Raw genomic sequence first — 14,405 nt, 5'->3', positions numbered from 1 at the left:
TTAAAAATTTTCTTTTGGTGGTTGAAACTTCCAAACATAGCCTTAGTTCCACCATAGGGAAGACCGCCCCGAGAATAGGAGGAAGCATGATAACGCCAAGCGTACGCAGTGCAGGGGGCTAAGGGATACCAGTCACGCATGGCGGCCGCGTAAAGGTGTGATGCAGAAAATTTCGAAAAGTTTCTATCGTGTAAAGGGTATTTTAGTCATTTAGCGGGTTCTAAACTTCTAATTCTTAAAACTTCCTAAAAAAAGGGCTGATCCAGCGAAGCAGTTTCCCACTCAAAAACGACAAACACACACTTAAACAAAAGGTAGTTACGTTGGCGGTTGCAACGAAGTTAAAAAGGAAAACGATAGTGGTAAATCTAATATTTCTTGACTGAAAGAAGGGTATTTATGGGAAAACAAGTCATTTTTTTTTATAACGCGCGTACACATTAGTTACGTTTCAGGCTTTCATTCGGAGCTCCGTTTGAAGTTTGAAGTTTGAAGGTTCGGTGAAAGCGAACAGCTTCGCGGAGGGAGGGAATTTCTCTGTTCAGTTTTAAGGCTCCATCCCACTTCCCCACGGATCTACGGAGAGAGAGAGAGAGAGAGAGGGGGGGAAATAGAGTTCGAGTCGGTTTCTGAAAACTTTTGAGGATCAAAATTTCTACATTTTCTTATTTTGTTTTGCTCGAGACGAGTATCTCAGCTCCTGAATGGTATCGACGACCTATGGTTGATCCTTTTTCGCATACGTTTCATTGCCTCTTGAAATTATTTCCTGTGAAGTATCGTTGCTTGTACGTCGAATTTGAGAAGAGTTTGTGAAATTGCTGGACGAATCTGGGAATCTCTTTCGTGTACTCTAAGAATCCATTACAATTTCCTCACTTTTTTTTTCCGACCCCAAATCCCATCCCCTTTGTGTTTATGTTCAAAACGGTTCCTTACTGTAAATTTTAACTAGACTATTAGGTTTGCATGACGTTTCTCTAATTGATTTTATCTCTTTTCATGATTTCTAGATTTCTGTACTTGCGGGGAAACTGCAATCTTGTCTGTTGAAGCTTTGAATTTCGAACTACACACTTCAAAGTAGTTTGAACCGTGAGTATCTTTAATTTTCTTACAAGACTTCCTTGAAACGTCTTTGAATTCGTACTAGTTTTTACTGAAGTTGTGAATGCTTTTTTCTGGCGGTGAAGAATTTTTTCTAAGCTTGTAATCTCCGATTAAAATTATTTTTGGCTTGTGGTAGCTTTAGTATTTTATATTTTTTAAGAAAAGAAATGGCAAAATTATTCAATATTAGGAGGAGGAACAATCCTGCTAAATTGATTAAGTTTTGATGGATGGATGTATTCAGATTTCATCTACTCTGAAATTGGGGTGAGAAAAGCATGGAGAGGATTCTGTTATCCGTCCTGGATGCGAGCCAGGCCGGAGGGGAATCAGTGTTAACGACAATGAAGTTTGCAGTTCTGCCCATTGCAAAGGTTTTCACGATGTGCTTTATGGGATTTCTTATGGCTTCAAAATATGTTAATATCCTACCTGCTAGCGGGCGAAAGCTTCTAAACGCGGTAAGCAGAACAACCTCAAGTAGCTCTAAAAGTTTGTTCTGGTCTTTTGTAGCTTTTCAAAGGTCGAAGAGAGAGACTAAGATGGAGAGAAGAGCTCTGTGTGTGTGTGTGTGTGCTCTTCTCTCTGTTTCTCTTACACATTAAATTCTTGCAATTTGATGTGACTTCAGGTTTCCTAGTTACTACCACCGAAGTCTGTTGAAACAGCAGAGTGAATTTCTTTCATGTCTTTTGGTTGCATTATCTATCATTCAAAAAATGCATCAGAAGCGGGAAATTTTAAAGCTTCTGTAGATAAAAGATCAAAGGATCTCCTTCAGTGAAGGAGAATACAAGAAATTAGTGAATGGGATCGAAAACTCTTAGAGAATTTTTGTTGAGATTGAAATTATCGTGGAAGGAAAGAGAGAAGGGGGTTGAAATTGGAAAAGAAAAGCTGCATAATGTTTTTCGTTTTTTTTTTTCCCTTTATATTTTACATGTGATTTAATTTAAGGTGAAAATTTGTAAAGCTTCCAGAGTTTCTCTTGTAGAGAAGGAAAACATGAGAACAGGATCAAAACACTCTGGTGTTCGTTGACTTCTCCAAACAACCCTAGTGATTATTTAAGGGAAAGAAAGAGAATAGAGGGCCAGAGGAGGGAGACAGTAGGTTAGCCTTTTCTCCCATTAAAGTTTAACAACTCAGCCTTATCCCAACTTCATGGGGTCGGCTACATGGATCCAAACAAAACAAAATAGGAAAAACATTGCTCTAACCGAAAAAAGGAAAAGAAAAGATGGGAAAAGAAAGATGGGGAAAGAGATGAGAAATGAAAAAAGAAAAAGGACAAATGAAATCGATGAAACATAGTAAGAGGAAAGAGGCACAACCCAGCACGTCGGTATAATCTCAGCTAAATGGGGTTTGCGACATGGACCCTTGCCCTCCAATAGGCTCTGTCCGAGGTCATACTTGGTACAAGACCTAGACTATGCATGTCCTTCCCATAGTTATCAAGGCGTCGCCTTGCGTCCAGACTCCTTGGTCGCCTTGGATGCCTAGGCGGGTGCCTTGCTGCCATGGTGGTGTCACCTTGATTTTTTACCATCTAAAATGCCATGACTGCCTTCCTGCCTTGATAACTATGGTCCTTCCTCACCACTTCTCCTATGGTCATTTTAGGTCTGCCCCTGACTTTTTTAGCTCCTTCAATCGGAATCATATCACTCCTCCTTACTGGGGCGTCCCTAGGCCTCTGTTGAATATGGCCGTACCACCTTAAACGACTCTCTCAGAGCTTGCCATTAAAGTTTAACTACCTAAGCTGATGAATTGAAGATAGGCTTCATAACGTTCGTAGGAAAGTGTTTGTGCCTTGTAGCCTTTCTGGTACTTTTGTGATCAGTGAGCACCCAAGAGAAAAAGGTACAAAACTGAAATTTGTTCTGGGGCTTTGTAGCTTAAACATGATTAGCTAGTTAGCACACAGTGAAACAGTAGTTTAAATGTTCTCCTATTTTGTGGTGTGATAACATCTGAATATTCTCTCTCTTAGGTTCTTGTTACGATGTTTACATTTAACAGCTTGTTTTAACGTATGATGCAGTTGGTCTTCTCACTTTTGCTTCCATGTTTGATATTCTCTCAACTTGGACGGGCCATCTCTTTGCAGAAAATGATTGAGTGGTAGGAATCAGTCCTTTCCTCCTTATATTTCTTCATGTTAAAATAAAGCTGACCCATGTTGTGACTGCAACTTTCTTCTTGAATTTTGTAACAAAATTTATATTTCTTTCTATTGTTCTTTTGTTATCTTGGATAATGCTAATATTATGTATATTTACTTCCCCCCCCCCCCCTCTTTTTTTTTTTTCTTCCTTCGATGGCGTCTAAATGTACACACAATGTATGCATATCGTTGAAAATTGGCTTATCTACAGATCAAATTGTGGCCAACCGAAGTACATGCATGATATCATTGTATGAGCTCTTTGGGAATTGATGTCAAGTGGTTGTTTCTCTGGCTTTTAAGTTTCATGTACTCTGCTGCTTTATACCACCAAGTAAATTTAATTCTGTAGGAACGCTTTTCTGATTGCTCAATCAGACATACCATTTTCATGCCAACTATCATAATTGGAGTGATATATTAAAAATTGTAATTACATGTGATGATTATTTTACTACTTCATTGATCTTCTCTTTGTATGTTCTCTTGATCGCATCTTTAGTTACTTTGGTATTACTGTGGCCACAGTAATTGCCTAGAATTCATCCACATAAACCAGTGATTATACTTGCTATTCTTAAGCATATGTGAGTGGAACCCTGCTCTTTCTGGCAGTGCTTTGTACTGGAGGACAAAGCTATCATCTTTGATTTTCTCCCCTCCCCCCCCCCCCCCCAAAAAAAAAAGAAGAAAGTGGTAGTTGTTGTGGGGGACTCAAGGTGCCCTTTTCTTTGACATTCTTCTTCTAGTTTCTATTAATTTATTTTTAATGTTTTAGTCTTTGTTTTTGGCTAATACTATCTTTCAGTTCATTATTACTGTGTGCTTAATAATGTGAGTGAGATACATGATAATATTCTTCTATTGCAGGTGGTTTATCCCTTTCAATGTAGTTTTAGCTACCATAACCGGTTCACTAATTGGTTTAGTTGTTGCATTAATCATCCGGCCACCATACCCTTTTTTCAAGTTTACTATTATACAGATTGGAATTGGTAAGTTACTTCATTGTGGAAACATAAGCAATGTCCATGTTCATTATGCCCTGAAATTTTTGTTCAATATTTCAAGTGATCTAAGAAATTTTCTGTCCCCAATGCTTGTCTTATGATTCAAAGTTCTTATCTTAATATAAATTTTCTTTATATTCTTATTTGTCTAGCTCTATATTCAAGTTTGGCTTTTATCTATGTAAGGGATCAGTTGGGGTTCCAAAGGATAAAGCTTATATGGCGAGTGGTTAAGTTTTGGGCTGAAAAAAGATGATGTAATTATGGATGTAGTTTAGCAAAGAATTGGATTAGAATAGGGTGACCAAAATTGGATAATTATTAAGGTTAGGGCAGCATGTAAATGTGGGGCACGAGGATTAGGGTTATGGTAGCATGTAAATGTATGTTAAATCTATTGACATGAAAAGAGGTAGACCCAGAAAATTTGACCCAATGTGGGTTTCAGCACCACAATTAATGGATATCCATGCAAACTTCAATATGGTGATTCCAATAACTATTTCTTTTAGACACATCTTAGTATGAATTTGAATTTATCTTTCATCATCTTGCTTTTATGAGTTATTTATTTATGTTGAGTTGGGAAAATAGGACTTGTGTAATAGGAGACACAGTCGATCTTTATTTATAATGAGGAGTGGAACATTCTAGAGAGGTTACAGGTTAGAAATACCCCTATGTACAATTCTACCCTTTAAACCCCAAATTACAACACTCCCCCTCAAGTTGGAGCATAGATATCATGCATGCCCAACTTTCATACTAGAGAGGACTAAAAAGTTTACTACTTAACACCTTTTTAAACACATCAGCTAACTGTTCTTCAGATTTTACAAAGGGAGTACAAAGTAGCCCTTCTTCTAACTTCTCTTTTATAAAGTGCATGTCGATCTCCACGTGCTTTGTGCGGTAATGCTGAACAGGGTTATGGGCAATGCTAATGGCTGACTTGTTGTCAGAATATAACATCATAGGCAAAGGTACAACAATAGCCAAATCCTGTAATAGGCCTTTAATCCACATCAGCTCGCAGATGCCATGAGACATGGCACGAAAATCGGCTTCAGCGCTTGATCGGGCAACCACAGCCTGCTTCTTGCTGCGCCATGCGACCAAGTTACCTCCAACCAATGTACAATAACCAGATGTAGACCGTCTGTCGTTAGTAGAACTGGCCCAATCTGAATCGGTAAAGGCCTCGATTCGAAGATGAGAATGAGGAGAGAAAAGGACTCCTTTACCTAGGGCTGTCTTCAAGTATCTGAGTATCCGAATGACGGCTTCCCAATGAGAGGAGTATGGGTAATGCATAAACTGGTTGGCCATACTAACAACGAAAGTGATATCAGGACATGTGTGGGATAGATAGATCAATTTTCTCACCAGATGTTGGTATTGACCTTTGTCCACAGGTTCACCTGTTTGACTAGATAAACGAACATTTGCTTCAACTGGTGTATTGGCTGGTCTACATCCCAACATGCCAGTCTCAGTCAGAATATCGAAGACGTATTTTCGTTGAGAGAGAAATACGCCCTTGGTAAAATGAGCTACTTCAATGCCTAGGTTGTAGCACAACTGTCCTAGGTCTTTGATCTCAAATTCTCGACCAAGATACACCTTGAGGCGTGTTATTTCCTCAGTGTCGTCACCGGTTACCACTATGTCAACGACATAGACAATCAAAACTGCGATCTTTGACTTAGTGTGCTTGATAAAGAGAGTGTGGTCAGCGTTACTCTGGGAGTAGCCAAATGAGATCATAGCAGTATGAAATCTTCCATACCAGGCTCGAGAGGACTGTTTTAGTCCATATAAAGCACGCTTGAGTTTGCACACCTTGTCTACAGTTGCTTCACTAGCAAACCCAGGAGGAATGTCAAGATACACCTCTTCTTCGAGCTCCCCATGTAAGAAGGCATTCTTGACATTGAGTTGTTACAATGCCCAGCCAAGATTGGCGGCACATGAGAGAATGACCCGAATGGTGTTCATTTTTGCCACTGGTGCAAAAGTCTCCTGATAATCCAGACCATAGGTCTGTGCAAATCCTCTAGCCACCAGCCGAGCTTTGTAATGATCTACGAATCCATTAGCCTTTTGCTTAACAACAAACACCCATTTACAATTGACAGTCTTCTTTTGGGGAGGAAGACTTACCAAGTCCTATGTATTGTTCTTCTTCAAAGCCTGCATTTCTTCCACCATTGCTGCTTTCCACTTTGGATCTTTAAGAGCCTCCTGCCAGTTCTAAGGAATGGAAACAGAAGACAAAGACGATACAAAGGCACAAAAGAAAGGAGACAGACACCCATACGCAGTCTTAGAGATAGGATGTTGCGTACAAGTTCTAGTCCCCTTACGAAGGGCAATGGGAAGGTCAAGGGAAGCATCAAGAGAAGGAGAACCTGAAATAATGGGAAATAATGGGCTCAGAATTTATCATTACCTAATGTAACCGGATCTGTTACAGGAGATGACAGTTGACTAGATAGAGTTGGTGCAGGTGTGGTAGGCTCTATTTGCTGCTCACAAGGTCGACGATTGTAGACAATGTCATAAGGAACAATTGGTGGGTGAACTGGGACTGGTGTATGACTATGGACAGCATCAGTACTATCCGAACTCTCCCCCTGAGTAGGAACAACTGCAGCAGGAGGTAGATGAGGAAGAGGAGAACCTTAAGGCATGTCATCACTAAGTACCAAGGGGCCCTCTTGAGGAGATGTCGGAGAAAAGTAAGGAGTTGCTTATTAAAAACCACATCCATAGTGACATACATACGCCGTGTGGGTGGGTGATAGCATCGATAGCCCTTCTGAGATGGAGAATACCCAACAAAGACACATTTCAGTCCCCTTGGCTCCAATTTGCTAGGATGTTGATGGTTCCAAGCATAGCACACACAACCAAAAACCTTCGGTGGAACAATAAAGGTTTTCGATCCTTGAAGAGCCTGGAGAGGTGAATTAAAATTCAGCACACGAGTGGGCATCCGGTTGATCAAATAGGCAGCAGTAAGGGCTGCTTCGCCCAAAAAATGCAACGGCATATGCATCTCAAAAAGCAATGAGCAAGCCACCTCAAGCAAGTGGCGGTTCTTCCGTTCAGCCACACCATTTTGGGCAGGTGTATCCACACAGCTAGTCTGATAGAGAATGCCATGAGAATCAAGGTATGCCCGAAACGGACCATCACAATATTCCCGCCCATTGTCACTACGAAGGATCTGGATGTCGGTCTTGAACTGAGTCCGGACCATATTGTGGAAAGACTGAAAACAGTTGAACACTTCATTCTTGTGTCGCATCAGATAGAGCTAACCTAAGTATGACAATCAATAAAAGACACAAACCACCGAAAACCCAAAACAGACGTATATCGAGCTGGACCCCATACATTCGAGTGAATTAACATAAAAGGTGCTGGACTTTTATTATTAGAAACAGAATAAGAAATATGGGTTTGTTTGGCTGAAACACAAGCTTCACAAAAAATATCTTTCGAACTACATCTTGAAAACAAACTAGGACAAGATTTAACTAAGGTCCCCACAGGCGGGTAACCCAAACGCTTATGCCAAAGAAGAAGAGATGCTTAAACATCAGATTTGGTGTGATGAGCTTGAGAAGTTGAAGAAGCTGCCTCATTGAGAAAATAGAGACCACCACGAGCCCTACCAGAGCCAATTGTTTCCCCCGTTACTAGATGCTGAAACAAACAGAAGGAAGAGAAAAAAATGGCTTTACAATTCAAATCAGTAGTAAGATGATGAATTGAAAGGAGATTGGTAGAAATATCAAGAACATGCAAGACATTATTCAAAGTTAAAGTAGGAGTGCATCGAACGGATCCTTGTCCAGAGACAAGAAAGAGACCCATTTGCAATGCAAACCTTGCCTTTATCAGAACAAGGAGAATACTGGGAAAAAAGACTAGAATTACCGGTCATGTGATCTGAGGCTCCAGAGTCAATAATCCATGGACTGGGATTAGCAGACACACAACCAGCAAAAGATATACCTGAAGCGGTGGCGGAACCTGGTAAAAATGTAGAGGAGGAAGCAGTGGTAGGATTGACAGAGGCAGGTTGATCCAATTTTGTTACCAAGCGGTGGAGCAGCATAGTGAGCTCATCTGGTGTAGAAGGAGCAGCAGAAGGAGCAACAGGGGCTGGTGAGTCAGCCTTGGTAGTCTCAGACACATGTGCAGATGGGTTGCCACGGCCACGACCCTTAGTATTACCATCAGCAGGGCGATGTGGAGTTTCCAGCAGAATTCTTTGGTGTGTCTCTCTCGACCACAATAGTCACACTTGATAGGAGGCTGATCAGAAGCAGGGCGATCGGTTGACTTCTGGTTACTTCCCTGAGATGGTACAGCAGGACCAGAAGTAAGGGCTGATCACTCTGGTGCATAAGATACAGAATGTGGAAGCATAGCAGATCAGCGAGGTTATTACAACAAAATACCCCTATGGACCATTCTAGAGAGGTTACAGGACAGAAATACCCCTATGGACAATTCTACCCTTTAAACTCCAAATTACAACAATTTAGTTATTAGAAGTTGTGAGTTGTGAATATGTTCTCGTGTCGGGAAGGAGATTTCATATCTTAATTAGCATTTGTTTTCTACATGACAAATTCCTCCTAAGGTTTTACTAAGGTTATAAGGTTCTGGTGTAACCTAATTTCCTGCAGAATAGTGCGTGCTGACTTGACTTGAGTCTACACTTTATGAGAACTTGTAGTTAACCATGTGTGTCATTGAATTATTGGTATTGATAACTCCTTCAACTTGAATTCAGGGAATATTGGGAATGTGCCGATTGTCCTGATTGCTGCTTTATGTAGAGACAAATCAAACCCATTTGGAGACTCAAACAAATGTAACCAAGATGGGAATGCCTATATTTCCTTTGGCCAATGGGTAGGTCCTAAATCATTCTCATGCACTCCATTAGTTCATTAACTCGCATTTGAATTCACTTTTTCTAGTGCTTTAATTACTAACTGATTTATCATACATACTTTTAAATTTCTGCAAGTCCTCACATATTAGTTTACTTTATAAAGAAACTTTTGAGGAACATGCTTCCTAATGTTTATCGTTTGGATCATGTTCATTTAAACATTAATTTGATTTCCTCTGTGTTATCTGCTCTCTCTCTCTCTTCTTTTTTTTTTTTTTCTTTTCCCTCGCTCCAATTTAATGCATATCCTCAACTCTGGAACTAAAAGTCAAGTTTTGGGAAAGAGACAATTCTGGTCGCAAAACTAGAAGAGAAAACCAGAAAGAATTTCATAAACTCAAAAGAACGTGTAATATATGGAGCCCCTTGGGTCCTATTTATAGCTGAAACAAACTTCCTAATTCCCTGTTACATGAGAATAGAAACTATGAGACAAAGGTTTAGATTCCAACAACCCAAGAGAAGTGCGTGCAGAAAATAGAGACTAGATACTCCATTCTGACAGTAGAATAGCCGCTCACCGTATGTTCTAGAACTCCCTCAACTCTTCTTAGAAATGCATGAAACTTGTTCCGAACTCTTTGTATGCCAAAAATGATATAAATAGATTGGGTTTCCAGTGGAAAAAGAGCTCAGGTCTCTGCAAATCTGGCGGTATTTCATAGAGTTCATAAAATTTCCTATTTCTCCTTCAAATTGATTTGACTTCTTATGTTGCTGACCTGGATGATTAACTGGACCCAAAAAGACATGATTTGGAGTGCTGAAAGCCAAAACTGAAGTAACACTCATGAGTAGAAGTGATGCCATGTTTTACTACTTAATTTTATCCTTTGTCTTATGTTTTCCTTCTTATAGCCCTTTGTTTCTTCTTATTCCCTCCTGTACCTGTCTTCAAAGTATTTGACAGCTATGGCATCTACATCACAATTCTGTTCATCTAAATCAAGAGCAGTTTAGTTACTTATATATAAGATCATTTTTTCTGAGAATGGTATAAACCAAATGTGAGACTAGGTATACCAGGACAATGACCAATTCTAAGAAAGGTATAAACCAAATGTATGTTCTGATTGTTTCAAACTTCCAATAGCTTGCTTCTTCAGTTCTGCTGTCTTCTAGTTCTATATTGATTTTTTATGACTTGATGTGGCTTAATATTGATTTTTGATGATTTGATGTGGCTTAATGTTGATTTTTGATGACTTGATGTGGTTTAATGTTGATTTTTGATGATATGAGGTATATATTGTAGCATACTAAATAATATTAGAAAAGAGGAGAAATAAAAAATAACACCTGGTCGCCTAGGTGGGCGCCTTATCGCCTAAGCGCTTAGGTACCCATCCATCACCTTGGTTCTCCTTGCCACCTTGACAACTATGGTCATAATGTACGTAGCCTTACCCCCTGCTTTGGCAGAGGCTGTTTTCCAAACTCGAACCTGTGACCACTTGGTCACAATGGAGCAACCTTACCGTTGCACCAAGGCCTGCCATCTGCTCTCTACAACCCAACATATGCATTTTTATCAGATGGGGTGGATAAAGCATCCATGTCACATTGCATTTCTATTGTTTCATAAGGGAAGTTACTATACCTTAAATGCAGAGTTAATTGGTTAGTATCTAGCATGTCCATGGCAACATGAATGGGCATTGAATCCAGAAAGTATCCAACAGCTTTGTGACTAATTTCAGATATTTCCATGAATAAAACTTTGTGGTTGCATTCAGCTATTTAATCAGTGCTGTCTCCAGCATCATAATAAAAATCAATGCAGGCGACAATGATTTTATTAATGTTGCCTGGATGCATAATGGCTTAGGAAAATCCATGGAGGCTATATCATCTTCTTAGGCAGGTCAATGCATGGTTTTTCTCATGAATATGTAATGTGTGTGTGTTGAAGCCAAAATCAGCCAAAAACCTAGCTGATAAGCTTGCTGAACAAAGAGTTATTAGGGCATCTATTATAAGTTGTTTATCAGTCTGATTATGGTTCTTTATTGTTTTCCACTCTCTTTTTGTTCTGGGTCCTTTTCCTTTTCTTCCAATAAAATGGAAATTCAATTAAGAAATTTTCTTAATCACTTATTGGAAAGAAAACTTTCTGTAGGGGTTACAGTGGTTGTATTTAGTTGCAAATGCCTGACGATAACTACCTCATACCAGGTTGAGCCTGAGATTATGATGATAATCTAACAAATAAAAAGAGAATATCTGTTTGATTAATAGAGGTGAAAGGCAAGAAAGCATCACTATTCAAGTGACATGTTGATCTTTTGCTTGTTCACATGAAGAGAGCATGGATGAGTAGGGAAAACGGTCATTCCACACAAGAAAGTAAAACATTTCTATTTTCTACTACATTTTACAGAGGCTGACAGACTTACAGTGTAGATTATATACATGCGGATTTAACTTTTTGTGTCCTTTGTATAAGCCATAAGCGCTTACTTAATCATGAGTTCCTCGTCCTTACTGCAACCCTATCCTTTGTGTGACTTGGAAATGATGTGTCTATTTCAGGTTGGTGCTATTGTCTTATACACATATGTATTCCATATGCTTGCACCTCCTCCTGAAGGTACCTTTGACATTGAGGACAAAAATCTTCCGATCAAGGAACCTCCAAAGAATGGCACACCTGAGCAAGTTCCCTTGCTTGTACGGGAGCCTGAGTCAACAGATTCAAATGCCTTGAACAAAGGAACGGTATGGAACAACATTTTGTTAAGTATCTTTGTTAATTCATGTTCTTTTCTTTTTCATTCGTATTTTTTAAAATGTCTTATTGTGTTCAACATGAAACAGTCTCTTTTGCTGAAACAACTGAATCTGGCATGCTTCCAAGTGATGTTCCTTGAACAGATCTATCTCAGTGATTATAGATCTATCATGCAGAACACACTTGTACCTATAGGTGATGTAGGAGATAACAATTTTAGCCATAGTTGGTCCATTAACATTGAAATGCCTGTTTCATGGAACAGCATAATATTTTGGTCTGCATTCTTTCAGTTTTGCTATCGAACTTGACAAAGAAATTTGTGATGTTGACATGGAAACCCTTAAAGGTCATTCTTCATCATCCATATTATACTCCTCTAAGGACGAAGGATGAAAAGAAAAGAAAGGAACAAAAATTTTTAGAATCAGATTACTTTATCTCGGCCAAAATTACAATTTGTAATAATGTTCTTAGACTCATTTAGTATCAATCAATTATCTCTCTCTCTCTCTCTCTCTCACACACACACACACACACTCTTCTTGGTACAACTGTGTAAGGAGGTTGATGATATCTTTTAGTTAAAAATTTCTCAATCACTGACCAGTTAGCCTCCCAGCAATCACTTCACAAGCCGTCTTGTTGTATAATGAACAGAATTAGTATAACAAACTAGAATTTTATTTCTGACAAGCGTAATCTGATTGAAATTATCGTCTTTTGTTTATGTTTTATGTTAAGATGTAATTAGACTAAGGTATAGTCATTGAACTTAAATTCGTTCCAGTATGTTCACAATTCCATGAAATAGCATATGGAAATCTGGAAGAAAAAAAAATGAAAATCTGCAATTTAAGTAATGGAATATGGCCTCCAATTTTATTTTTTGGGCCATCTGCCTATCTGCACACATATTTGGACAAGTTTTGGATGCTTCCTATTTGAACTATGGATTTGCCACATTTCTTTTTAAATTTATGATCAGTTAAAACTTCACTGGAATATTTTGATTGGCATGCCATGCTTCTTGATGCAGATTAAAAAGTTCTTAGGCTTCCTATATGAGAAGTTGAAGCTCAAGCAAATTCTTCAGCCACCTATCATTGCATCCGTAAGTTTAAACATTTGACCATCGACAATATGATTATTATTTTGTTGTATACTTGAGAGTGGTGGTTTGTTGTTGTTGCTGCTGCTGCTGTTGTTGTAATTGTTTTGTTTAATTGGGTGAATAGTGTGACAATAATATTCACTGACAATTTCATGCAATTAGAATGATACCACCATATGATGATAGTCATCACCAATTTTACTTGTAATCCACTCCTGATAATTTGAGACTATTGAGCATGCAGAACAAAAAAAATGGTGAATATGGTCTTGGCTTCTATTACCTGGTACCCCAGGTATTGAGGAGCCGTGTCGACATGACTGGGTAAGTCAGAGAAATACAGCTGTGAAGAGGAAAATTAACTCCCTTCCGCAACATGAACCCCCTTTTTTAAGCACATTTTAGTGAGTTTTTGAATCTGTGCCCATTCCCTTTTGGTACATTATGTATCCTAATTCTTAGGTCAGGTGGATCCGACCCCTTGATCTACCTGTATCTGATCCTATAACACAGGTCTTACATAACAAGGTCAGGGACAAACACTTAAAGATCATAGAAACATATATAAAAAGCAAGTGTAGTTCTGACAGGGGGTGATGATGGAAGCTAGGCTGAAATAACAAACACTAGCAAACCCACGAAAACCAGAATCTCAGTGAACATAAAACACAGCAGAAACTTAGAGCCAACAGAACTTTCACTGATGATCTCGATGAAAATGAAATTAATATATTCTAGAGGACCTATGGGGGTGATGAAAATATCAAAGGAAGTTAATGGTCGGATGGACAGAAACTGACATGGACAAAAAATAGAAAGTTCAAAAAATAAAAAAAAGCAAATTAGCAAGTCGGAAAAACTAACAGAAGATAAGAGAACTTAATAACAGTGTTAGGAAATAAGTAAACACAAGAGAAAAGATTAGAGTCCTAGAAGTAGAGCACGATGAGGATTCTAGCCGCTGGAATAGTGAATGTAATGTAGTACTGTAACTGAAAGAACAAACCAGTAGCCAAACAAGATCTTTTCACTGAGAATAAAATTCAGATTAAGGAGAAAACACATAACACAAGATCAGATGGTCAGATGTGACTAAAACTCATATCGAGTTTAAAATCAAGGATAAGAACACCTGCTGAAAATCTTAGATTGATCTGATGGTTAGATCAGAAAATATGAGCCAATCTTAGTGACACTGGAACATATTCTGACTCTTTCAAGCATAGCAACAAAACCATGAAGTTTCTTCCCGCAAAAGATCTCCTTGACATTAAACTCTAGAAAATAGT

The 14,405-nt window shown here is 38.8% G+C and overlaps 1 protein-coding gene across 3 annotated transcripts in view; it reads left to right on the top strand.

The window, feature by feature from the left end:
* Nucleotides 1–680: 680 nt before the first annotated feature.
* LOC122649803 (protein PIN-LIKES 6) overlaps nt 681–14,405 on the top strand; it is a 29,351-nt gene continuing 15,626 nt past the window's right edge. The window contains exons 1-8 of one of the 3 annotated variants that reach the window (XM_043843041.1): nt 681–707; nt 1,014–1,187; nt 1,355–1,571; nt 3,161–3,240; nt 4,154–4,278; nt 9,107–9,228; nt 11,804–11,989; nt 13,042–13,116. In XM_043843041.1, the coding sequence (XP_043698976.1) occupies nt 1,389–1,571; nt 3,161–3,240; nt 4,154–4,278; nt 9,107–9,228; nt 11,804–11,989; nt 13,042–13,116 (771 nt within the window). In that variant the 5' untranslated portion in view covers nt 681–707; nt 1,014–1,187; nt 1,355–1,388. The other 2 variants (XM_043843040.1, XM_043843043.1) reach the window with 2 other exon arrangements.

Source organism: Telopea speciosissima, chromosome 2 (genome assembly GCF_018873765.1).
Source record: "Telopea speciosissima isolate NSW1024214 ecotype Mountain lineage chromosome 2, Tspe_v1, whole genome shotgun sequence".
Classification (NCBI taxonomy): domain Eukaryota; kingdom Viridiplantae; phylum Streptophyta; class Magnoliopsida; order Proteales; family Proteaceae; genus Telopea; species Telopea speciosissima.
This window is presented reverse-complemented; position numbering and strand designations above follow the sequence as displayed.